The sequence below is a fragment of the Anopheles merus genome, chromosome 3R (genome assembly GCF_017562075.2).
Source record: "Anopheles merus strain MAF chromosome 3R, AmerM5.1, whole genome shotgun sequence".
Taxonomy (NCBI): Eukaryota; Metazoa; Arthropoda; class Insecta; order Diptera; family Culicidae; genus Anopheles; species Anopheles merus.
Window position 1 is genome coordinate 31125271 of NC_054084.1, and position 25673 is coordinate 31150943.

The 25673-nt window shown below is 48.6% G+C and overlaps 5 protein-coding genes across 7 annotated transcripts; 2 read left to right on the forward strand and 3 right to left on the reverse strand.

Moving 5' to 3' along the window:
• Nucleotides 1-674: 674 nt before the first annotated feature.
• LOC121597011 (mitochondrial carrier protein Rim2) lies at nucleotides 675-17305 on the reverse strand. The gene is made up of 6 exons (XM_041922464.1): nucleotides 16258-17305; nucleotides 7298-7574; nucleotides 6005-6204; nucleotides 5631-5898; nucleotides 3839-4095; nucleotides 675-3738 (listed from the first exon to the last, which is right to left on the reverse strand). The coding sequence occupies exons 1-6, from the start codon at nucleotides 16302-16304 to the stop codon at nucleotides 3609-3611; spliced, it is 1179 nt and encodes a 392-aa protein (XP_041778398.1). The 5' UTR covers nucleotides 16305-17305; the 3' UTR covers nucleotides 675-3608.
• A 1075-nt stretch (nucleotides 17306-18380) lies between these two features.
• On the reverse strand, nucleotides 18381-20173 carry LOC121597796 (V-type proton ATPase 21 kDa proteolipid subunit-like). The gene is made up of 3 exons (XM_041923938.1): nucleotides 20068-20173; nucleotides 19201-19984; nucleotides 18381-19126 (listed from the first exon to the last, which is right to left on the reverse strand). Exon 2 carries the CDS (start codon nucleotides 19970-19972, stop codon nucleotides 19346-19348), a length of 627 nt encoding a protein of 208 aa, XP_041779872.1. The 5' UTR covers nucleotides 19973-19984; nucleotides 20068-20173; the 3' UTR covers nucleotides 18381-19126; nucleotides 19201-19345.
• Nucleotides 20174-20195: 22 nt separating this feature from the next.
• Nucleotides 20196-22072, forward strand: LOC121597794 (F-box/LRR-repeat protein 15). 3 transcript variants are annotated; one of them, XM_041923934.1, is made up of 3 exons: nucleotides 20196-20287; nucleotides 20451-21410; nucleotides 21499-22072. In XM_041923934.1, exons 2-3 carry the CDS (start codon nucleotides 20719-20721, stop codon nucleotides 21677-21679), a joined length of 873 nt encoding a protein of 290 aa, XP_041779868.1. In that variant the 5' UTR covers nucleotides 20196-20287; nucleotides 20451-20718; the 3' UTR covers nucleotides 21680-22072. The 3 variants fall into 3 exon arrangements, with proteins under 3 accessions (XP_041779868.1, XP_041779867.1, XP_041779870.1); XM_041923936.1 differs by having other exon boundaries at nucleotides 20268-20346; XM_041923933.1 differs by having other exon boundaries at nucleotides 20264-21410.
• Nucleotides 22073-22084: 12 nt separating this feature from the next.
• On the reverse strand, nucleotides 22085-22981 carry LOC121595620 (nucleolin-like). The gene is made up of 2 exons (XM_041919711.1): nucleotides 22265-22981; nucleotides 22085-22180 (listed from the first exon to the last, which is right to left on the reverse strand). Exons 1-2 carry the CDS (start codon nucleotides 22979-22981, stop codon nucleotides 22085-22087), a joined length of 813 nt encoding a protein of 270 aa, XP_041775645.1.
• Nucleotides 22982-23187: 206 nt separating this feature from the next.
• Nucleotides 23188-25611, forward strand: LOC121597786 (zinc finger protein 271-like). Its single transcript, XM_041923918.1, has 3 exons — nucleotides 23188-23475; nucleotides 23551-23672; nucleotides 23747-25611. Exons 1-3 carry the CDS (start codon nucleotides 23311-23313, stop codon nucleotides 25578-25580), a joined length of 2121 nt encoding a protein of 706 aa, XP_041779852.1. The 5' UTR covers nucleotides 23188-23310; the 3' UTR covers nucleotides 25581-25611.
• Nucleotides 25612-25673: the final 62 nt, after the last annotated feature.

Genomic DNA, 25673 nt, shown 5'->3' on the forward strand with positions numbered 1-25673 from the left:
AAAAAGACTATAGAAAACAAAATAACATCATGTTTCGAATAACCACTTACTCCGATTTTCACTGCCTGTTTTCTTCCTCTTTGTTTTTCGTGCGTTAAATTTTTGTTTGTTCTTTTTTTTCTCTTTTTTTCTCATACCTTTTTGTTTTCTTTTCTTCATCTACCAGCTATAACTCGGTTTCGCATATGATACCTTCTTACACTACAATAATGCTTTCTTGTATACAGTGTACTAAATATATTAATTGGGGGGTTGGATGAGGAGGAAAGGTTGTATATGTGTATAGAGATATTGTAATATCCAATAAAACGTAAACCGATACCCGATCGAAGGCTCTGACTTCCATTGTAAAGCAACACATTTAGCTTCCATCCTTGCAAGCGACGCGGACAAGTTGCTGCCGCCATGTGTCGCTGGCTGGTGGCGTTGAAAAACGCAATTCGCGCACAACACATGAGACCGCCACCACTTCCCTTGCGCACTCACAAAATGGATACTGCAAATCCTTCCGCATAAGCACATAAGTATGTTTCGTTGATTGGGATTATGTTTCATTGCTGTTGTGTACTTGTTTTTTTTCTACCGTTTATTTTCTTTATGCGTTTCTGCTATTCAGGTTAACTTGTGTTTCACAGGGACACTTCATCTCATTTCGAAAACACTGTTTTTTTTTGCGTGTTTTGTGGCTAGTTTTGTGACTAATTGCCCAACCTAATGCTTGGGGCATTAACATTGCCTGCTAAATATCGCATATCGCATCGAATCGTTCACTTTACACTGCTGTCTTTAGACACACTTCGTCACTTGCTGCTACATTTGTGCGAATTAAAGTGATTATGGCTCATATATAGCTTGTACTCTACGTTATTAAGTCTCGCGCTGCTACAGCAATTCGGTAATTATTGTTTTGTTACATCATCATTGCCACCATTCTTTAACAGGAGGGCGCCATTACCATGCATTCGTTCAGATCTTGCTGGCAAATAGCCGACTTTGGGCCGACAAATGGGCAACTGTTGCCGCGGCAGCAGGGGGGACACAACGTTCGTTCATACGCGCCACCAAAAAAAGAAGAACATCCCACCAGACCAACGTCAAACCGGATTACGCCATCTAAATGCATCGACCGAGGTGCGCTAACCCATTAGGGTAGGTCGAAACAGTATGTGGGAGAGTGTTATTAGTTCGTGCCACAAGGGATGCGACCAACCAAGCGGTCTGTGTTTTCTGTACTTTGATTTGGCACATCATTTATAATTTTTGGTAATTGCAAACGGTTGATCGGAAAGGAGGTTGTTTACTGAGGAAAGATGTTTGTCGGGCAAATATATATCCCTTGCTATAGGCAATATAATAGGCCTCTCCTGTATGGTTTCAAAGGTTTTGTTGACAGTTTTTCCGGCGCTGTCGAAGACACTGACTCTTCTTCTACTGTTGCTCTCGGATGACCCGATACTATTTTTAAAACACTAATTATGATGGTGTGTATGCTCATTTTTCTTGCTTCACTCAAGACGCAGACACAAACGCAAGCTCGCGCAACCAATGCGCATTAATCAACCATGTCGCCCGGTCTGCATTCCGTCGGTTGTTGTCATTTTTTCGTTGACGCCTTTCTGAACGAACCACGCAGTAGTAATGGACCTCCTTTCCCCCACCCTGTTTCTTGCCAACAAACATTCATCAAATAACATTCATCATTCCAAATGGCGAATGGCGATTCGTTGCACTTGATAGGATTTAAAGACCTTCCGTCGTACGACTCGAAGCGTGACTCATTTTGGTATTTCCGGACTAAGTTTGTTGCCCTTTAGTTGTTTGGCTTCGTTCACAAACTACCAGCTACATGTATGGGAGGGCTGCAAGAGTAAATACATTGTTTTCTGCTGCTGTTGTTATGACGAACATTTGCCCTTTCTCTCTATCTCTGTATAGAGGAAACCGCGGTTCGCTTATTTCTTCTACATACCATATTGGCTAAGGAAAACAATTCTATTTGTACTGCTATTTACTGCTGGCTTGTGCTGCTGTTGCTTATTTCAATGGCCTTCGTCTGTCTGACTGCATTTAACAAATCAGTTTTACAAATCGCAAACGCACTTTCAACATTTTGCCACAATTAACATAATTGTTCGAAAATGGCATAGCCGTTCGCACCTTTTCCCTCTGTTCCACTGAAAATAAATGGAAGATTTTGAGCGAATTTCACCCTGCTTCTATAGGCCATACAGCCCACATACACACAGTACAATTGACACTGATTCGAAACCAAACGAAAAAAAAAACGGTAAAGTAGCGCTTCACGCGATTGGAATTCTCTCACGGCGCTTTCGCGTTCGTAAAATCGGTAATGAAGCGGGATTGAGTTTTGACAAAAATTAATATAATTTTCCTTGAACTCTCTCTCTCACTCCCTCAACGCTTGCGAAATCTGTTCCCCGTTAAACTTTCGTATTTGGACTTTTCGCGTGATCGTATCTCCGCTCACCTGAAAAAGGAAAAGTACGAAAGCAAGGGAAACATCTCCTCAACACGTCCCTACTCCTTTAAGGGTTCCTGGTAGTGTGAAAATAAAACAACAAAACAAGACCCTACTCACTAATACAACTAAGTTTTCGTTACTACACACTATGGCTACACAAATTTGGGGGTATTGGGTAACGGAAAAAAACAAACCCTACGATCAAGAACTGTAAACCGCAATCGTATCAACGAAGCGCATATACCTTCCCTAAAGCACTGCAGCATTAACAAACAAAACAAATAAACGAAGAATTTACGAAACGTAAAACCAATCTCAGCTTTGATTTCTTTGATTCCGTTTCCAGCATATGCGCGCATCATACGTACAATCAGTCTATGTAGGATGAAAGGGGCGGTTTCGGCACGAGCTTTGATGGCGGGGCGAACTGCTCCCTTTCTCCCGTGTGTGAGTCTACTAGTCTAGTTCTATTATGTTCCGGCTTGTTTCTTCATGTGTAGCAAAAATCCATTTCGTTTCCCTCTCTTCAACGCCTTTTGTATGCCTTTTCGTTACACCTGTCTGTGCTTCTCCTTTTCCCACCCAAAAAACGCCCTGTTGGCGAGTCCCCAAAATGTGCATAAATACTCGTATTATGTGTATATCTATATATCTGCGCTAACCATACTCTGTAGTTAGTGTAATGTTTCGTCCCTTCCCCTTCTCCAAGTGCTAAAATTCTACGCTTTGTTATCGGCAAAAAAAAACTTACGTGCTAGCAAAAACCACAGTAATATCATCCCTTCCCTAGACCTTACAGATCCACGAAGAAATCACAAATACAATGCACAATCAATGCAGGGCTGTCGGTGCCCACCGGTTCCACCTGCTCGGCCGTGGCGCCACCCGCCATCACGACAATGAGCGGTTGCTGCTGCTGTTGCTGGTCGATGGAAGCGGCAACCATTGTGCTGCGTGTGGTGTCCACCAGCGAGGCCAGAGCGGTTGAAAGCAATGCCAGCGAAGGTGGAGGTAAGGCGTCGTCCTCCTGCAGCAGAAAATCACCACCATCGACGGTTGCGCCTTCCCGCAACACCAGCAGCTGCTTCCCATCGTGGGGCGGCGGCTGAAGCCCCGTGACCGGATCTCAGTTGCCCGCCCCAGTCGGCAGCAGGCTAGCGCTGGCCGGGTTGGTCAGCACGTACACGACGGCCTCGTAGGTCGCCATCATGATCGCGGTGTTCGGGATCTGTCGTACCAGCTGCGTTCCCAGTCCGCTGATAGTTGGGAATGGGAAAAACCAATAAAAAACGATCGTTAGTTTCGTCAGGATCGATCAGCCTTCCCTGATGCCACGCGTTGCGCGATTTCACTTACCGGTAGAGGCCGGCTTTGCCTTCCTCCTTCCAGACGGTCAGCAGCGTCTGCCAGAAGTTGCGGTACTTGTTCCCCTCCTCCCGGAGCCGGGTGCGGGCGACCTCGTGCGGATACGCCACTACCGATGCGATCGTCTTGGACGTAGCACCGGCCGCCATGAACTCCAGGAAGTCGCGCGACGTTTTTCCACCCTCGCCAGCAGCGGCGTCACCGGATGCAAGGGCCTTCGCTGCCGGGGATGACTGGCGTAGCTCAAGCTAGATTCAGGGAAGCGAAACAAGGGAGGTGGAAAAGTCGGGCGGTTAGTTCGGTTTGATGTTCCGTGGTCGCGCAACCAACTCTCTTCTGCGGCAACGCTCAAACGTTGCCGAGTAGCTTCCAGGGACGTATTGCGCCGCTCTTCGAAACTCTTGCAACCACTTTAAAAGAGTAGAACAACGTGTCCCATACAAGGATGGTTCTCTCTTTCTGTGAAAGGTGTGTTTCGTGTCGGTGGATGCATGTAAAGTGTATTTGTGGTCGTGTTGTGGACAACAGTTTCGAAGAGAGATGGCTCCCCACGTCCCAGCTCAGAATAGATGGTAACGTTAGGCGGGTGTGTGGTGAGCAAAGGGGGCATATGTGTGTTTACAGGCATATGATATTAGTAAAGTAAATGTTAAATAAGTAACTTGTTTTTTGTTTTTTTTCGCGTCTGAGTTTGCGCCTCGAACACGCAAACGCACGCAGTGGGGAAGGATTATAACATTCAGACTGACACACGGGCGCTATCGAGTGTGATGATGAGAGGCGGTTCTGAAATGGTACGAAACGATTACGTGCGCCCTTATATGTGGCAAAAGACGGTGGATGATGAAATTTGTTTTTTTGAATTTAATATTGCTGTTTGGGGGGTGTAGACAGCCGCCAGCCACCGGCACGGGGGACACCGTCAGAGTGTGGAAGGAAATTAATGTCTCATATGCTTTCATCAACAGTTCCGCCAATTACTTTGTAAAGTAGTTTTCTTTTAAAATCGTTTCTTGTTTTAAATTTTCTCTAACGGAATTTCCCTCCAACGATCTCAACAGTATCCCGCCGCCCCTGGAAAACTGGGCGCTACCACCCATAAAGACAACGATACCTTGGCCCAGTGCGGTTGGGACACAAGTCGGGAGAGGAAGCCAGAGCACGCGCAGGAGGCGATGTTCTTCGTTGCTTTTCCTCGCATTTTCCTCTATCAATCAGTTTTTCCTTCCCATCTTTTTCTCCCTCTCACCCCCTCTCTTTCTCTCCCTCCCTCTCTGTCTGTCTGATCGGGGGGAGGGGGTGGGTCGCCGCAGCTTCACGTACGAACGGAAAGCCCTCTCGACCTACAAAACCATGACGGAGTGTGTGTATAGGAGGAAATTTAAATGCGCTGAAACAATTTACCGGAGATCTCTTACGCTTGCTTTTTCTTTTTCTTTTTGCACACCAGACTCTATATACGCGTACGGAATCCGTCGCCAACTCATACTTCTTCACCATCTCTCGCTCTGTGAGGATCTCTGGTACGGAGTTTCGGTCACATCCGTTTTCTATCTTACACATCGCTCTCGCGCATCTTAGCATGCACACATCACCATCATCATGAAAACCACGCAAACAATGACATGAACAACACACACAAACACGACACGACACGATGATGGACGACGAGGACGACGCCACTGGATGAGCGCGAGCGGACAATGCGAACGGACTGAAGTGGAAAGAGAAGTGGCATTTTTTTGATGCGAGATTTAAGGGGAGCCGGCGGCTCGATACGTACCAGTTTCTTCTTCAGAGCCTCGTAGATGACGAAGTGGATCACCGTCTCGGAGATGCCGACGTAGCTGGCCGTGATGCCCTTGTAGAAGCCGCGCACGCCCTGCGACTCGTAGATGCGCCGGACGCATTCGCCCACCGTCATGCGGGCATTGCTGTCCAGCTGCATGCGCGTCTTGATGAACCATATCGGGTTGGTGGCGGTGGACGAGACGAACCCGGCGCAGGATGCGCTCAGTATGTGCACCAGCGGCGAGTTGGCCGGTATGATGCTGCGCGTAAGGGAAGCAAAGGAATAAAAAAAACAACGTAGAGGAAGGTATTAAATGACATGGATTTAAATGACTGACCCCTTCTTCCCACAACAACGCAACCTACCCGACTGTGTTCAGCGAGTTCTTTGTCTTAGAGTAGGCGCAGAAGTAGATCGCCCGCGATGGCGCCACACCGACGATGTTCGGCCCGAGACCCTTGAACAATGCGCGTGACCCTTCGGTTTGGACGATGTGCTTCAGGCATTGCCAGATGCTGATCGATTGTACCGAGGTCGACAGGCCACATTGCGGAATGGCCAGGATCTGAAAAGGGAACGTTGGGAAAAAAGTCTTTGTTATATTTAGATGCTCGGGAAGATAAACATACGAACAAATAAGTAAAAAAAAACACGTAAGAAACCAACACTTCTCTTCTAGTCCAAATATTTGCTCTCTCCAATGCTGCGGAGATAAAACATCCGCATGTCATAAACACAATGTCGCACACACCGTGACACAGACACAACAATGTTATGCAGAGCCAAGTATTCGCCCGCATTCCTCCGCCAAGGACTATTTTTGGAATCATTGATTGGTAATTTTCCACTGCCCCAGGAATTATCTAGAACTGGACAGCTACACCAAGTGCTCTAACGCAATCTTCCTAGCGCTTCGTCGCAGCACAAAGAGTACACGAAGCGTAAGAGATTGGTGGCAAAAAACCCCCCGTCCGTCGATAAGAACGAAAAAGGGCTCCGTCCATCCATCGTTGGCCTGACCCGTGTGAGATGCCTAACGGTGGCATGGCCTCCCTTTCCAACTAGAACGATCGCTCTCCAGTTCGAACCGGACCGATCCAGAGTGTCGGCCTGAGCCACACACATCACACCATTCTATGATAACCGGTCGGACAGGGGATCGGATCGGGGTTGCGCTCCTCATCCGGTGTGTTTATGGTGAAAAGGTTACGTACTGGCCGGCCGCACCACTATCATCAATTGTTGTACACACACGTTCTGAGCCGATCGTGGCTCATAAAAACCAGACTAGTAAACAAGTTGACTCTGGTTTTGATTGCCCTCTGCGGCTCCCCGGCTCCCCGGAGGGAGTGCATTACAACAATCATGCCCGCCTGCCTGCCTGTCAATCGGTAATCCAGCAGAGATTATGCAACTCGAGTGTGTAACCGCAACGTGCACTATTAGATTCCGCTTCCAAAGTACAATCGGAAACTGGATTGGTGTGCAATCCACGGGTACACACGCGCGCAGCCTTTAGCCGGTACAACCCGGTTAGCAGAGTTCGACCATGGACCTTCTCTCTAACCGTGTCGTTTCGTTTCGGTGTCACGGCATGATCGTCGTACCGGCAAGATCGAACCAGTTCATCTCTAATCTTCCTCGCTCAAAAAACCTACCGAAGGACGACGCCGGGTCAGGATCGTGCTAGCGCATACTCGTGACTGCTGATGGCGGGCGGCACTGTGGTGCCGATCGGCTGCGGACGATGCGCTGTTGACAGTGGCGGACACGTGGCGTACGTGATGATGGTCGGTCAGTTTCCCGCCATCGGCAGCGAGCGCAGCGTGTCTAGTGGAGGCGGCCGCATGGATGAACGACGAGGACGAGCTTTGCAGGCGCGTTTTTACCACCTCCAACGGACATGTCACTACGGCGCCAGCAGTACCAGCGATACTGGAAAAGGAAAGAAGCGAAAAAAAAATAACATTAGAAATGTTAGTTTAATAAAGAGCGAGAGCGCATCTTTTGACAGTCTTAAAAGGGAAGGTTGTTTTTTGCTTTCAATTTCCTTATCATTTGTAAAATAGTTCGCTTGAAAGGTTCAATTCCGGACGTAACTGGATTCCGTTTTTCCAAGTTATTTGTTTGCATCATGCCTTAATTATGGCTCCCGTAATGACACGCTACAAACCACACACGAGAGTTCAACTTCAACCGAAATGCGTCACATCAGACACTCCCGTCACAGGAACGACAAAAAAATGAAAGAAAATCTAATCAGCCCTTAGCACCCCGCCGGTGGCAGCGAAACTGTACTGTACTGGGGGATTGTGCGAAAGCCACACAAAAAAAAAAACGGCGCAATCCTCTAATTCTTTTACGTCCCACAGCAAAACTGACAGCCGGTCATCACTATCAGCATTCCTACTGAGTGAGAGCGCAGTGTGTGAGTGCCTTTTCCCTTCTGTGCGCAATCGTCGTCACTGTCTAGGCGCAAACACCGATCAATCAATCAAATAGCTGGCTTGTTCAACAAGAGGCAGCAGCAGCAGCAATTGAAGCAACTTCACTCTCTATTCCGCTCGAAAGCGAACAAAAACGACGACGGAGAAGCCCGGGTGTCACACCACCCCTGTTCTCTGTTTTTAGGCCGTGTAGTAACCCAACGATCGTCATCATAAATAGACTCATCCCACCGCCAGCCATGCCATGCCGTGCCATGCCACCGAGTTCGATCGATTGATTGATACGCCTCTGCGCCAGATGATCCTCGATGCTCATCAACAACAACATCAACCGCATGCGCCACACAGCCCTTCTCCGCATGACTCGCGCTAAAACCAGTTCGGGCGCAGTTTGCGTACCGGTTTAAGCTGCCCTTTTTTGCAACCCATACACCCACACACACACATACATGATCGAGTTGCCTGATCGAGCATGATCAATGACAGAATCGACCAGAACCATGATGATCGACACCGAAAGCCCGCAAAGCACACAGAGACACGGTACGCGATTCTAATTCCGGACCGCGTTTTGCAAACCGATCAGGCCGCGCTAAAAATAACATGCAAAAGCTTCAGGCACAGGCGCATGATTATCGGCGACCAAATGCCCATTAAAAGATGACACTTTGGCTCTTTCGGTGTTTGCTGATCTCCTGATTTTTACATAAGCGAGCGCGCGCCCGGGCGAGACAGCAGGGAGAGGAGTTTTTCTGTGCCGCTTATCTGTGTGTTGTTTGCCCGTATACACACACAGACCTGTACTTTCCAACGGCTAGAATTGCGAGATGAAGTCCTTTCTTTCTTTCGTAACACTCACACGCTGGCCTCTTTATAATCTCTACTTCCTACGCGACCGACGCAGTTGGCTTACGTGACACCAAGCCGAGTTCCAAAAGGCCACCCCCCCCCCCCCCCTCTCCCGGCTTCCTCATATCACACCACTTTTCCCCCTCCGTGCTAAATGTGCAGTGTGTCATTGCAGCAAAAAAAAGGTCATTACACACCCGCTCCTACCTTCCCCCATCCACTTCCTCTCCCCTTACTTCACCACTTACCTGGCGGCAGAGGGGAGAGATTTTCAAATACAAATAACAACGGCCTCTCGAGCACAACAACGATAAGGGTGGGACGACCTCGCAAATTATCATGACAACTGCCCTCACACGACTGAAGCCCGAGATTGGAGATGCGTTTTAATGTTTCCTCTTGTTCTTCTTCTTCTATCACCCCCCGTTGAACCATCATTCATCAAATTTTGTGGCAAGTAATGGTTTGTTTTTGTTTTCTTCGTTTTGCTGCATGTTTTGGCTCTTTTTTTTCAGGTGCTAGTAGGCGATGTTGGTGGTGGTGGTGGGTGTGGTTGCATTTCGGTACGAGCGTTTGCAATTTACAAACCCAGTACAAAATGGCAATCAAAGCAGTCGAGGAGGTAGCAGCGCTGCCGTACACAACAATAATAAAAAAGTGCACGATGTTGTTTGCGCGTCCACCATGAGAATATCACAACAGGAAGCAGTACGGGCGCCGCCATTACTATAGAGCTCAACTCGGCCTCAGAGGGTTGTGGGAAGGACGACGGAGGCCTACTACACACTACTACAACAACCGAAACAAAACAAACATTGCACCATTCCACCAACGAGGGGGTAGGATGCTCAAACCCGTTAAAAGGAATAAGAAGAAGGAATTCCCCTGTGCGAGATTACTTAAAGAAACATAAATCTACACAATTCGCGCCCCTCGAAATAACCCAATCAGTGGGGAGGTATGTGATAAAAACCCGACATGCAACATGTGAGCGAAGCGTGATCGACACACACACGAATAGACACGAATGCGAGGGGTGTCCCCACCAAGAGTCTGGCACCTTTTGCACACCCGTTGTAGCGGATTTGTTTAGCATTTTTAGCATGTCTTCTCTCTGTGCGGTGGTGTGTCAAATCCAACGCTGACTATATATAACAACTTATTTTATAAATATATTTTTACTTCTCTTGCTCATCCAATCTCCCACCCCCAAGAATATCGGTGCAAGCTCTGCAAAGGGAGGATGTGTCTGTGAGGCTATGTGCATCCGGCGAAACCGTGTCCACTCTGTACAGCGCAGCAAAACAAGTGCCAAAAGAGTAAGAGCAAACGATCAAAAGCGACAGTGATCTGCCCTTTTCCTCTCTCATCCAATCCATCGTTCGGATTCAAACGAGCTGATCGGTTGGTTTGTTGCGTCCGTCGTCCTTGTGCGTGTTTCTTATTTTAGTTTTCTCTTTTAGTTGCAGAACACAGAACAGAAGGCGGGACACGGACGGACGGACGGACGGACACACACACACACGTCGGCGGCAGTTTTGCCATCGACCTTTGGACAGAGCGCGAGAAAGTGTTGTGTCTTGATGGTGAAAGAAAGGAATTCACAACACAGCCACTGCTCCTTCCCTGCTTATCTTCCTTCCTCTTTATTACTCACTGTCTGGTGCAGTGAGCTTGATTTTATGTGAATCATCTCTGTATTGATAAAAAAAACCCTTTTTTCCTCTCATTTCCATTTCTGTGCTCCAAGAGATCCCTATCCCTTTATCATCGAGCCTCTATCATCTCGTCACATACGTAGTTGCGTTAGTGAGCACAAAGGTTATACAAATGGTAACACACATACGAAGCCATTTATTTCCCACAAGCGCGTACGAATTGTTTCACGACAGCAGCTGCACAAAAAAAATAATAACTACCCTTAATCAGAGCCAACACTTTGTCTTATCACAAAATGTGAAAATAAGAGCAGCGAGGAAAGATATCGCACACCCTGGGCTAAAGCCCTGGGCTGACTGGACAGGTCACACAGGCGCTCCAATTGCAATATCTTATCTTATCGTGGCAATAAAATGTTAAATAAATGAAAGATGTTAAGCAATGGAACAGAGTAAAACCAGTGTACCTATCACACAGTACCACACGATGAGGCTGATAACAGCACAACAAATGTACACCAAACACACACACACACACACACACACACACACACACACACACACACTCACAGGCAGGGAGGTGCGCACAAGAAAATTGTAGAAAATCGTCTGTTTTGCTTGCGTCAAGAAACTATTAAAAATAGTTCTTTTTCTAGTCATATCAAGGACGGGGATAGGGAGATAGGACAAGAGACACATCAAAACATATAAAACAGTACCGGTAGGAGAGAAGCAAAAAAACAAACTATCGATCAAATATAAGAGCAACGTCAACTACTAGACTAGTTGGAAAGTTCGTGAAGGTTCTCGCCAAGGTCGTGAGGGTCTGCTGTTGCTACGGTTTAGAATTATTCATGAGCATCAGCAACAAATTGGACACTGTCACGGAATGTGAGCAATGTTTTAAATCGTTCCTAAAGAAAGACTTTTACATGAGAAATGTTTGATCAATAGGTGGACATTTGCAGATAGCGGGAGGATCCACTTTCATAAGCTCACCTTTCATGGCCTTTGGACCCTCTCTCTCTCTCTCTCTCGGTCCTGGTCCCTCATCTTATCTCCCCTCAAGATTGTCTACTTTTGGGAATGGGACACGACACATGCCATGTCCATAACACACTTTATTTATTCACTGATTAGCGTTCAATGTGTCGTACTGTTATTTCCATCCCAAAATTGCTGCCCAAAGCCAGGTGCCTATCAATATAAAACCTGTGAGTCTCTCAACGTGCTAATGATATTAACCAGTTTCGTGAGCCTTAAATTCCAGATGGAACTAATGTTCGTTCCGCGATTTTACGCGCCCGCCAATGAGCAATGCAAACAAAAATACATTCTAAGTCGCAACAAAAGGTTTCAGAGTATTACATTTCCCTATCTCGTTGTGTGGTTGGTGCTGGGGTTGGAGATGTTACATTGACACGTACCTCACTCCTCCGCACACGTAATGTTGTACTAATAAAGCTCAAAGATAATTGTCGTTGACCTGCCACACTTTACACTGCAAACAAGATGCACACACCAGGCGCGAATGGCGCAGTAGTTGCGGTGGTTTCCCTCTTGCTCTCTTCCCTTTCCCTGGAGGCTGATTTTTTCCCGACTTCCGGCAAGAGAGGCTGGCGCCCTCGTGCTGTGCCTCACATCACACACACGCGTTCCGTCTGTACAGTCTGTCAATTTGCATACGATCGATTATGAGCTTAATCAATATCAGGCGCGTCAGACATCTTTGTTTTTTTTCTTCGTCTTCTTCTGCTGCTAGCAAGTGGCAGGATGTCGCGTGGAAATGTTTCTACAGCTCTACATCCCGAGGAGCAAGGCATAGGCCGCTCTTTTGTTAGCACGTGCTAATTGTAACGTATCGTATCGTACAGCCTACTGCGACCGCTTCACCCTTGAAAGGGTGCGATCTACAAATAGAAGAATTCCAGCAACTCGCAGCAGGCAGCAAAAGGGTATTGCCTCATCCATCCCCGTTGGCTTTGCGCTAAGTAACCAGAGGGCTTAACGGTGGCGCATACAAGTAAAAAGTGACACTTCACTTCACCACTGCAAAGGAGGGGGGAGTCTATCTATTGAAAATCCCCCCATATAGACCGTGCATGCACGCGGAGTTCCGGTTAATACTGGAAATTTCTCTGCCCTCGGTGAGATTGGAAGAAAACATTGGAAGAAGCAGAACGATTTCCGTTCCTGTCAGTTCTTATCAATCCCTTGAAGGGGGGTCACGCCTGACCCCTGTGTGTACTGGTTCGAATCGGGCTGGTGGCGGCAGTAAGATCCCTCCTTCCAATCCGCCTTCTTCTTGCTAGTGATGACCGGTTGCTCCCCACCACCGTGCTTTCATCAAAAGGAGGCTGGAACTTGTGGCCATGTGGCGCGCTGGGCTCGGCCTCCACAGTGCTGCCCAAATTTCGACGAATCAGAATGAGGTTTGGCCTTTTTTTTTGCCGGCGTAGCGATTCCAACCAATCGTGGAAGAAGCTATAATCTGCATCATCCGACAGACAGAGCGCAGGGGAAAGGCAACTTTTGTGGTAAACAATTATTTTCCAACCTTAATCTCCGCTCCGGACACACACGCGTTCCATAATGTACGCGGCATGTATATTCCGTGGAGTGTGTATTTTTGGAACACACATCGATTTCACCGGAACGGACGTCATTCGGACGGCACCACCACCACCGATCAGACCATGGGACGCGGAAAGGTCGGGACCTATTTGCTATTTATTTCTTCTGAAGAGTCATTTACTTTGTTTGTCCAGTCCACTGCCTGTATAAGTGCCCTGTGCTGTGTCTGTGCGTTTGTGTTCGCTTTATCAAGTGCTGTTCTATCGCAGGCCCATCCTCTGGTCGGCAAAGACAACGCAATTATCAGTATTTTGGACATAAAAATAAAACCTATGTACCAAACAGCCGACCAGAGACGGTGGTGGTGGTTCCTTTTTCCTCCCTCTACTCTTATTTGCTCTGCTTTCTGGGGTTTCTGGCCACCAGAAAGCAGCAAACGGGAAAACGTGATTTTTTGAACCGGTTTGCAGTGGTTCGGGAGATTGTGGCCGCCGCCGGTTTCGACATTTGAGCGATTTGATGCGATGTCGGCAAGCAACCACACTAGACACACACACCTTCAGGACCGCCTTTGTGACTGCATTTCGAGACACATCGCACCACCAACCAAGTGCCGTCCATTTCCGTATGCAACGCTCTGCCGTGTGCTTTGTGCAAGGTGATCAAGCGAGAAGAGAGAGAGAGAGAGAGATGTTGATATCGCAACAACGAAAACACACTTGATCCAATTAAAAGCAATGAAAACGGATCAAAACAACAACCGCCGAATTCCTCTCCCGAGGTGCGTGTTCGTTTGTTTTTCACAAAAGAAGCAGAAAACACGAACAAAAAAGAAGATCGATTGAACTTTGCTCGCCCAGGACCCGTGGAGGCCCTTCACGTTCGTGATGGGGAGGAGAAGGAGGAGAGGGCAGTTCTATTTTTAGCTCCCCGACCGCATATCCAATCGTGGTGATGATTGTAGTAGTGGTAGCAACACGCGAGAGGGTGCGTTCACGCATACCGTCCTGCCCTACGCGACACGATCGCCGTTGATCGCGGTGGGGTTGTACAAAAACATGGCGCCGTGGCCGTTGCAACCACGTTCTCGTCTCCCGTGTCACACACACACCAGCTCGCTATCTCACACATTCGTGAGGTAATTTCATAATTCTGAATCTGCTGCTGTGTGTGGTTGGTTTCGCAAACCGAACGGGTAAGAATACTAATCAAAGTGTCACGAGAGCACACGGTGGCGTTGGCACGAGACCGCTGCCTTCGCACGCCGAGGACAACGTAATGGCGAGGGTGGCGCAGCCGTCTTTCCTTCCTGAGCAATAAAATATAAGGAGAGAAACCCCCGCCGACTGGAGGATGTGTTCATTGCAGCGCGCTTGAAGTCGAATAGAAATAACACTGCGTGGCCGCCGTGAGGTAAACAACTCGCTATGAACAGTTAATTAAGCAGTCCCCCCCCCCGTCCCCCGTCCCCCGTCCCCCTGAATGTGATAAGATATCGCACACAATGGAGCTCTGCGATATTCATGGGTACATTTCGATTGGAATTAGTCAAATGGGATATGATTCTGCGATGATTTTGCACAAAAGAGTGCGCTTCAACAACTCCCCTATTTAGTCACATCTTCAAAAAAAAGCCGTTGTTGCATTTGAAATCACTCCAAATGCTATTTAAAGCTGCTCGCGCGTTTTGAGAGGCTGACATAATTGCAGCACACCCGGCCAAATAACTCGTGACCTAATGACCAGGATTTCCAAAAAGCCCGATACCGGCGGTAAACAACCTTCCATTACATCACCAACAGCATGTATCTAATAACCTTCAGCGTATCAAATAGCGCATTTAGCTTCTACCGTACTCCTCTCGCCTGCGTCCTCGCCCCTTCTCGCGGATTTTGGATTGCATCGACCGAGTACCAAGTTTTGGCCGCGTCGTAGTAGTGTAAGTGTTAGGTCGATATATATGTTTGGCAGAAGCGGGGCATTTAGAAGCGATTGCCGAATGCAAGCTGCTCGCAGCCAGTTCGATGCAGTTTTCTGGAGGTATACAACAATAGCCACCAAACTCCGGCCGGTGTATCAAGTTCAAGGTCAATGGATAAAATTGCGTTTCAAATAATCGCAATTGCTCTGTTGTGATCTTTCCCTCTCGCTCTCGCTCTCTATCTTCCTCCGCAAGGGTAGCATGCATCTCTCTCGCTCCTGTGCTCCATGATACACGCCGCAACGGAGATGGCGTATTAGAAGCAGCAGCAGCAGCGCCACGATGCTTGCCGGTGTGTGGTTAAATCAAGATACACACGACACAACACTCATTCCAGCCAACGGAGCAGCCATCATTAAAAAATGCATCAGCGCTACCGGTTTGTTTTTTCGAAGCTAAAAATAACCACAATGTGAAACAATATGCATCAGTGTCATTTACAATGTCGCTTGAAAAGGGCCGAGTGGGGTAAACAAGATACAGTGCAAAAAATAGACCTTCCCCCCTGGAACTCCGGCACAAGCCCTTCTGCCCTTCTTGCCCGACGATGGTTGCGCATTATTGCGTCGCAATTTATATCCGAAACCGGGCGCTTCTCCCACCACCGCTTTTTTTTTTCTGGAGCCCAAAATCAAACCCGTTCCGAAAGGGCCGTTCGGGCTGCCGAACCAGTGGACTGACTGTGTGTCGGTGCGTACGTGTCGTTTGTATCGTACGCACCACCAACCCGCGTACACACGCTTCCAAAACAAAGTAGGCGAAGAGACCAGCACCGCGCCCCTCCATTTACTACACCAACCCAAAAGAGGCAAGAATGGGGAGGATGCGGGGGGTTCGGGACAAAGTAGTCCTCACGCATACCAGTGTATGCGGACCAAAGCAAGCGTTGGTGTGTTGTCCGTAGCCACACGCAGCAGGGGGAATGCACTTTCCCCATTTGCATAGTTGCACAGCTAATTGCATCTTGGCACTATTGCGGGATACATGGACACACTTTTCGCGCGTGTGTGTGTGCATGTAGGGGAATTTTTTTTGTTTCTTTCTAATCTGTAATGCAAATCAAACACGATTGAACACGCAAGCAAAAGCCCATCGAGTGGTGTACTTACCCTCCGGCGAATAAGTGAATGAAGGATTCCCGGTCACGCTGTGACATAATTTATCGGCAATGACGGCTGTAGCGAAGATTGGTGTGCCTTCCTGGGGGCTGCCTCTTATCGGTTTCGTGCAAACAGGGGAAAAAAGTGCTACAATGCTGTGTGCACACACAAAGTATCTGGCCCTTTTTTGTAATGTTTTTTTTCCGTTTCTCTTACCCACACACACACACACAAACACCGTGTCACACACCGTTTCTATGGAGTTCGCACACGCACACGAGCGTACCGCTTCTCCTGCTCTCCGTGCTCTCTCCGTGAGCAAAATGGGAAGAAAAAAACGATTCGCTCTTCTTCTCTGCCGACCTTCTTACTCTCGTGACGAAACGATTCCGATCATTTGTGTTTGCGCTTTCACTAGCCGATTACACGCTGATAAGGATGATTCCAATTGCCTAGGTCTCACGCCGTTCTTTCTACGTTGCCACGGCCTGTCCGCAGCAGGCGAAAAACGCACGCCGCGCGCGATATACGCGAAGTGATGTAACGTGCGCCTTGTGCTCCGAGAACGCGTGCTTTTCGTGGGGAGGGGGGAAAGGAAAGGTTGCCCTACCGGGTGTACGGGTTTGAACCGAACGAGTATTATTAATTTGTCCCGCGGGCGATGCCGGACGGTCAATTTCGGGGAAATAAATTGGCGAAAACAATAATACAATCCCCTCCCTTCTGTTTCACTCCTTTTCCTTTACACGATATACGAACACACACACTAACGAATCGCAATCTACACCACACGCACGTACGCACACTCACACACAGAGCGAAGGAAAGATAAAACTATTCTGTGGCACTGCTTGGACAGAGTTAATTGTACGATAATCACTCACTGGGGAATGGTTTCACAACAAAGAACAATTTTGAAAGTCGCTTTTTCACGCTTTTATATAAGTTCCAATTGTTTGAGTTTATTTTTGCTTCAATTCTTGATCAATTGCACCAACGGTAGTAACTTGCTTTGCACATCCGCACTCATTGACGTTTGGAGAGAGAATGCCTTCGCTGTCAGTTTCAACTCTGGGATTTAACCGCAGTCGCAGTCGCCGATTGTGTAGCGACAAACGGGGCCGAATGGTCCGCTTTGCTCGCAGCAGATGAAACCAGCGCTATGTGACAGCTGAGACATGCTGAGGCAGTGGTGTGCGAATTGGTACAATGTTTTTGCGGTTTTTTAGAAAGAAAAATGCAGCCTATCAATTTTAAATTTCTTCAAATTCACAAAAAAATAAAATCACTCTCGATAAAATATTAGTTCATTCCTTGTTGTTGTTGTTGTTGTTGTTGAAACAGTTTATAAAGGCTTTGGCTCCAACGGAGTTCTTTCGCCTCTTAACCGTAGAGTTGGCAACCGGATTTACACACGTAAATTGGCAACCGGCATACCCGGGTATTCCACACGTTTTGATACAAAATATTAACGATTTTCATAGGTAAACAATGCTTTCTATATTTTAATGCTGTAAGCAAGTAATGCTGACCATATATTCTCTTCTATTTCATTTATTCATAAAGTTTTTTTTTCATTTTTTGATAAAAATAACGGTCAAATAGAAATTTGGAATCGCTTGAATTTGACTCGAAAATAAGCACAATACGAAAAGAGGAAGAAGAGAAACGTCATTCTCCATACAAAATTTATGGAATACCCGGGTATGCTGGTTGCCAACTTACGTGGTAAAGTTAAAAAAAATCAAAATAAAATATTTACAGGCTGTTTAAAATTACAACATATGCACTAAAAAATCATAAATTAGAAGTTGGGAGGCTACGGAAAATTTGAGGTCAATAAAAGCAATGAATCAAAAGTTATTGCAGTTCGAAGCTGAAAAAAATACCCGGGTATCCGGTTGCCAACTTAAAGGTTAAAAGTTCATTCCTTGTCTTCTTCTAATGATAAAAAAGACTAATAACAGATTTCTCTTCGAGGCCGATTAAAATGCAAAAACATGAAGAGATGTTCCGATTAATCGAACGATATCACATGGTTGGTTCAGATAAGATGCGAACCCTCTCATGTATTTTGTTTCGTCAAGCACAAATGTACGATAACGTCGGTCAAATGAATCCTTGCTGCTAAATTGGTTTGGGAGAGAACTTTATTCTGATACTCATTGCGTTCGATACATCGCATAATTCTTTGATCGATTCTCACAATTAAGCTACTTTACTTTCTTTATTAAGTTGGGGGAGAACGTTTGGGGTGGAATAATGTTTACATACATCAAGTACTTTTTCTTTGCTTTTTGTTTATACACACTGATAATCCTTGCCCGGCAGCGCAGGTACAAGGGAGTAAAAGAGTAAGCATTGCAGGGTAACGAAACGAAACTAAAGTTTGCCATCATCGCGGACGGGCATTTACAACAATGTACAGAGGGGAAAGAAAAATACAACAACTGTTGGCGCGGGAGGAGGGGGAAGGTGGTGATGATCGGTTTCTGTTCCTCCCATTTCCGGTTGTTCTCTTCCTTCCCCTCTTCTTATCAGGCAGAGCAGAGCAGCACGGCGACAGGTGGTGACGGAAATTGGTGGAGAAATTGTTGTCGCCGCCGTCTGTGGAACCCGTCGGCCGCCACATCATTCGGCTTTGGGAAAGCTCTGGTGACACTAGCCACGGTGCATCATACTTTATATACTTGGAATGGCCAAACAGACAGTTCTGTCCTCGTGACGGTTATGGGCAGCCCCCGTCGAGGATTGGATCTAGCAAATTAAATAACAATAATCTTATAAACACATAATCATCCATGAGGGGTCCTCGCATTTGTTTTGCTTCGTGGCCGATAGTAGGTGGCTGAATTGGTTGTTGAATACTTTTGGAATTCTGAAATATAAAGGGATGATTTTCTTTAATGATGCTATACGTTGAAGATGTTCGCAATTTCTGTTGCAACCTACCATTTCGCTAGGACTTCATTGATAATCTTTCGCTTTCTGGGGGAGCAAGACAGGTGGCAATTGTGCTTTGTGTTTGAACATACGGGTGTGTCGGGTGGTTTGCCTTCCCATTCTCTCTCTATCTCCCCCTCCACATATCCACTGCTTACTCCTTGTCACCCATCTTCACCTTGGAGGTCATGTAAATACCGACGATCAGGCCAAACAGACCGATGGCGGAACCGAAGATCTCCACGATCAGAATCTTCACGAACAGGGCCGAGTTGGCGGCATCGGCCAGGGCCGCACCGGATCCTACAATACCGACCGCGATACCGCAGAACAGGTTGACCAGTCCGACGGCCAGTCCAGCGCCAAACATTACATAACCGGACATCCAGTTGTTGTTGCGGATGTTCTCGTTGGCCGCTATCGTCGACCACTTGAAGCTGTCCAGCATGCCAGACAGCACGATGGCCGTGATCAGCCCGTAGATGGCGACCGCCTCACAGAAGATAACCGAGATCAGATTCTTCGTCTTGATGCGCGGGGCCTTCACACCGCCACCCACGATGCTCACGCCGGTCGTGTGGATGCCCATGGCGGCGCCGACGACGGACAGGGCGACCGCGAACCCGATGCCGAGGGTGGCCCACATGTACGGGGAGGTTTCCTCCAGGAACCAGCCGACGCTGACGCGCTCGCCCTTGCCCGTGAGGACATGGTACAGTATCAGTACGGTCGCGACCGACACGAACGACGTCGAGAAGATGTAACCGAGTGTGTAGCGCATGTTGGAGCCTTCCTGCGGGATACGGAAAATGGCGTTACAGATGGGGACGGACACGGTGCACCACTGCACTGGAAAATCGATCCGTTTCAACTCACTTTTGCGCGATACGGGGCACCACCAGAGTTTTGCAGCAGCAACAAATACACAAAATTTCAGTCACAAGATCAAGACGTCATATGACCGAGCAAAGAAGAAAACGCCAACGAGAAAAAAAACCACAACCCCACTGACAGCTGTCAGGTGACAGGTCCCGCGAGCGCTGCCATCCGCTTATCCGGGGAAAGAAATTGCGCACCATTGTAATGTTTTGAAAATGTTCGTTTTTGCATTTTTTATGATTTCTTCCTGTTCTGTGTTTTACTAGAAACATTTGAGTAACATTTTCATCCAATTGTTTACTTCCTAGCAACAACAATTAACGAAATTACCTCCCAACCAAGGTTACTATATGGGTTTGCATTTTTTTCTTCCCCTCCAGAACGTCAAAACGCTCTGTTGTTTTATATGGCTGCAAAACAACATCAAAACATTACGTGCCCAAAATCACACACCAATAATAAAATATCCAACAAATTCATCCATCGTGCAGTGAACGCCGTGTGAAACGCATATTGCAAATGCTGCCCCAGGCGGAAGTGGAAAAACGCCCCGAAAGCAGCAACCATCCACCAATTTCCGTCTAGAGAGAGAGAGAGAGCGAGGGGCCCGTGTAAGATCCAGTCCGTCGCGACGACGGATGTGCACCAATGGCGGACAGTGACAACAGCGATAACGATGGGCTGAGCCTGTTCGATATCGTCTGGGAGGACGTGCTGTACGTGAAGCTGTTCCCGCTGCTCTCGCTGAAGGACCTGTTTAACCTGCGGTGCTGCTCGCACCTGGCCAAAACCTTCGTCGACAATGGGCTGCGTCGGCTGCAGGAGATCAACCTGTCCGGGAACAACTCGCCCCACCTCGACCTGGCCCTCACCGTGCTGGCCGACAACTGCCGGAACGTGCGGGTCGTCAATCTGGCCCGCTGCAACTGGCTGCAGGACAGCGTGCTCTGCCCGCTGCTCAAGCACAACCGCCGGCTGACGAAGATCAATCTGAGCGAGTGTCTCAACATCACTCCCCGCTCGATGCAGCCGATCATCATCGGGTGCAAGCAGCTCACCACGCTCAAGCTGTCCCACTGCCACTGGCTCACGATCGGGGCGATGGAGGCGCTGACGCTGCACCACACCAAACTGCAGGAGCTGGACGTGTCGCACTGTGCCGCTCTGAACGAGCGCTGCATCTCGGTGTTTCTACTCAGCTGCCGCATGCTGAAGACGCTCTCATTGTCCAATGTGCCCGCGGTCACGGACAATTTGCTATTTGCGATAGCGAAGCATTCAAAATTCATCAAAAACCTTAACCTAGTCGGTTGTTACCTTATTACGGATCGGGGTGTTTTGTAAGTTGGCAGGCAGCCAGCCATTGAAACCCACCGGCCGTGCGTGACCCTCGCTCTAACGTTCACCCTCTTTTGCCTTCATTTGCAGAGCGCTTGCCTTTTGCTGTAAGGAGCTGGAATCGCTTATGGTGCGCGAGTGTCCCCATGTGACGGAGCGAAGCCTGGCGGTGCTGCGCGGGCGTGTATTCATCGACCGACCGCGCGTCTACCAGCAGGACATGAACATGGTGCCGAACATGGGCTTTCCCCGGCTGTTTCTGCAGGTCTGATTTGGTGGCCCAGCCACCGTTTCCCCCCATCTTCCCACGCTTCTCCCCACGTAGGTCACCCGCCCTCCCCGCGGGATTCGTTACGCAAGCCATAACTGGGATAATATTTTACGGATAATACATGGAAAAAGGGTGTGATAGTTATCGTAATAGTTAACAAACGTGACATACAATGGAGCACGGAGCGCTGTAAATAATAGTGCGTAGCGCGCGCACACAAACACACACACACACATATATACAGGAGACATACCTATAGGCTATACTTACCATGCTATATATGTACCATTTATCTTGTTGTATACATACAGGGCCGTAAATTTAAATTAAAAGAAAAACTAAATACACGTAATTTATTTGATTTCGTCTTATCGGCAAAATCGACGACTTAAACAACGGTTAGCTTTATTTCTTCTCCTTTTTGCCTTTCGGCGCCTGTTGCTTGTTGGCATTCGGTTTCGCCCCGCCCGCTTTTCCCTTCTGCTTCCGCCACTTCTGATTCTTGGCGGGGGATTTCTTCACTGGCGATGCGGCGGTGGCTGCTGCTGGTTTACCCTGCTGCTGCTTCTTCTTCTTCTGTCTTGCGCCGCCCTTGACGCCCGCCGGTTGCTGTTTCGCCTTCAGACGCCGCGCTTCCCGCCTTTCCTTCGTGCGAAGCTTTTTCTTCGCCTTATGTGCTTCGGTGGTCGTTGAACCAAACTTGGACCGTTCCACCACCACCGGATGCCCATTCAACGCTTCACCGCTTTTACGGAGGGCCTTCTCCACCTGACCCGCATTGTCGAACATCACGATCGCCAGGGCCTTGCTGCGCACACGCCTCGCCAACTTGCATTTGCCCACGTCGGCGAAGAACTGCACCACATGCTCATCGGTGCTGGTGGGCTTCAGGTGCTTGACGCAAACGGTTCGCGCCAGCCGATCCGAAATGGATTGCTTCGACTGTGTGCCATTGGGTGAGCCGCCGACCTTCGGAGACGCCTTCGCCGGGGCAACCTTGCCGGCTTTGTTGGCCTTGGTGGGAGTGTTGTTGGCCTTTCCCTGCTTTTTGTTGCCCTTCGCCGGAACCTGCGCCGGCGCCTCATCCGACTCCTCCCCTTCGTCCTCGTCCGAATCGTCATCTTCCGGGGCTATGGACTCATCGTCTTCGAGCTCCATTTCATCGTCGTCCTCCTCCGCCTCGCTGTCCAGCATGTCGCTATCCTCTTCCGGTTCCTGCTGCTGCTGCTTCTTCGGCCCTCCTTTCTTGCCCTCCAGCATGATGAAGCTGTTCGAGTTCTGGGTTTTGCTCTTCACCGCCATGTTTGCCTTTGCCGATCGGGATGTACGGTAAAGTGAACAGAAAAGTGGACAATTGTACGCGTTGCTCAAACGAAGCACAAATTCAACTCCCGCTCGCACGTGTTGAGGAATTGGAACAACGTTCTGTGGGACCTGTCAAACGCGTGGTGGCGACATCGACCAAGGTTGCTAGTGGCGGTGCAGTGTGCTTCCCTCGCCCATCCACAAACAACCTGTATCAACCGTGTGACAATCGAGTTGAACCTTTTTGTTTATTGTTTTCGCTGGCGGGCGGGAGTGAAATAAATTGAACGAATTAGCGTGTATTTTTGCTACTGCTCATACCAAAAATGACTCAACATGATGCTGCATCACAGTGTCGAGTTTGTGATAAAGCGATCCTCGCCCAGAAACCGGTACCCATCTTTTCGCCGCTCGCCGTGGGAAACGGGAAGGAAGCGGATATCAGCACGAAAAGCATCGCCGAGATGATGAGCGAATTGGCGGATGTAACGGTAGGGCTGTCCGTTGCCATGGTTCCGATTGTGGGCAAAAGGTTGACTCTAACTTAACTTCCATTCCTTCCCCAGATCAGTCCCACTGATGATCGATCGAAGTACATCTGCTCCGTTTGCTTAAAAGCGCTCGAAAAAGCCATTCATCTACGTCAACAGATACGAGCCGCCGAAAAGGCTGAGCCAACGCAATTGCAGTACGGAATGATTTTCCTATTGGTTCTTTCGCACTTTTCCTGTTCATTCAAGTTAGAATACACTTTGCTTGCAGATCGATTCAGATAGAAAACATCGCCGAGCAGGACTACAGTTTGGAGTATTTGGATGAATTTAAAGATGAAATCGATAGCAGCGTAATGCTGCTCCGGGATACACTTACCGCCCTATCCGAGGATCTTGGTGGTGAAAATGAGCTTCCCGAAAAACAACCAACCGTTCGTGCACTGTCCGAGGTTGAAGAGGACGTCGAAGCGATCGAACAGGGCAAATTTACGTTCATTGTGCCACCGCCGGACCTGATCGCCGTTCGGATTGAATTTGAGCACTTTGAGTACTTGGAGCTACGTGGCGAACGGTGTTGCGGCTGTCCACACATTGCTGCGTCTCGCGATGCACTGATGGTGCACGCAAAGGAAACGCACTCCCAAAAATATTACCCCGACGATAGTAGCTACACGTGCCCGATGTGCTATCAAAAGTTTGCCACTGCCAGTGCACTGGAAAGCCACAACCAGTACTATCTGTACAGTGATGTGTTTCTGTGCAGCGTTTGTCGCAATGCGTTCAACTGCCAAACCCGGCTCATGCTGCATCTCCAGGACAGCCATCAGCTAGAACCGTCGCTTAATGATGGAGTAGAGATTGCACCGGCGCAAAATGAGGCAGAACCGCATTTACAGGAAAAAGCGTCCCCGGTAGCTGGTACCAATTTACCACTAACATTACCGGAACCAAAGTTTATAAAAGAAACACGCGTTTATCCACAGTATCGGTTGTACTGTCTCAGCGCAGAACGGTGCTGCGCCTGTGGCGTTTATCAAGAATCGCTCGAACGGCACACCTCCGAATGTCACGTGGACACGAGCGAGCCGGAAGCGGATGGGTTGCTCCGTTGCGTTGTTTGCAGCCGTACCTTTCCCACCCACCAGGAGCAAATTCTGCACGAGGAGGAGCGCAGAAATACGAAGCAAATTTACCAATGTCGAAGGTGCGAAAAGCTTTTCGCTCGAAAGAATCAGCTTTTGAAGCACTTACAAACAACAGAGTCCGGTTGCAATGGCCTAGAGGGAAAGATTGAAACGACCATAAATGATGGCGAACGGGACGGCGTTTCAGGAAATTGCTTTTGCTGCTGCTTTGCACGCTGCAAGGAGGAGTACGCAAACGAACGGGATCTGCTCAACCACGCCCAGACCGTGCACGGCGGAAGAAGAAAGGAGAATGAATGCAAGCTGCAGGAACGGTATGGGACGGCAATACCGGAACGGCACTGCTGTCCCATCTGCCGGCGAACGTTCGACAGTGAGGAAAAGGTGCAGAAGCACCGCAGCTATAAGCTCGCCCTGCCCAAGCAAACGTGCCGCCAGTGTGGCCGGGTGTTCATGAAAGCGTCCGGACTGCGGGAGCACCAGCTAAGGGAACATTTGAACCTTCAGCTAGAGTTTGGGTGCGAAGTGTGCGGGAAGCAGTTTGTAAATCGGGCCACGCTAAACAAACACCGCCGGGTGCACGAACCGTCCCGCAACTATCCCTGCTCGGTCGAGGGCTGCGGGATGCTGTTTCGCGACAAGCCGCTGATGCAACGGCACTATCGCAATGTACATTCGGTGGTGCAGGCGTACGAGTGTCCGCACTGCCAGAAGCGCTTCCGGACGAAGGAGTCGCTCGATATACACGAGCGGAGTCATACGGGCGAGCGACCGTTTGCGTGTCGGTACGAGGGGTGCAGCAAGGCGTACGCACACGGCACCGATCGGAAGCGGCACGAACGGTCGGCGCACACGGGCGAGAAGCCCCACACGTGCACGGTTTGTGGGGCGGGATTTCTGCGCCGGCGGGAAATGCGGCTGCACCTCGAGAAGGTTCACGAATGGCAGGAGAAATAAAGAGCATTTTGCTTCGTTTTTATTAAAATCATCACAAGTTTATTAACGATGGAATCGCCTACAACACATGCTAAGGATGGTTACAATTGTCAA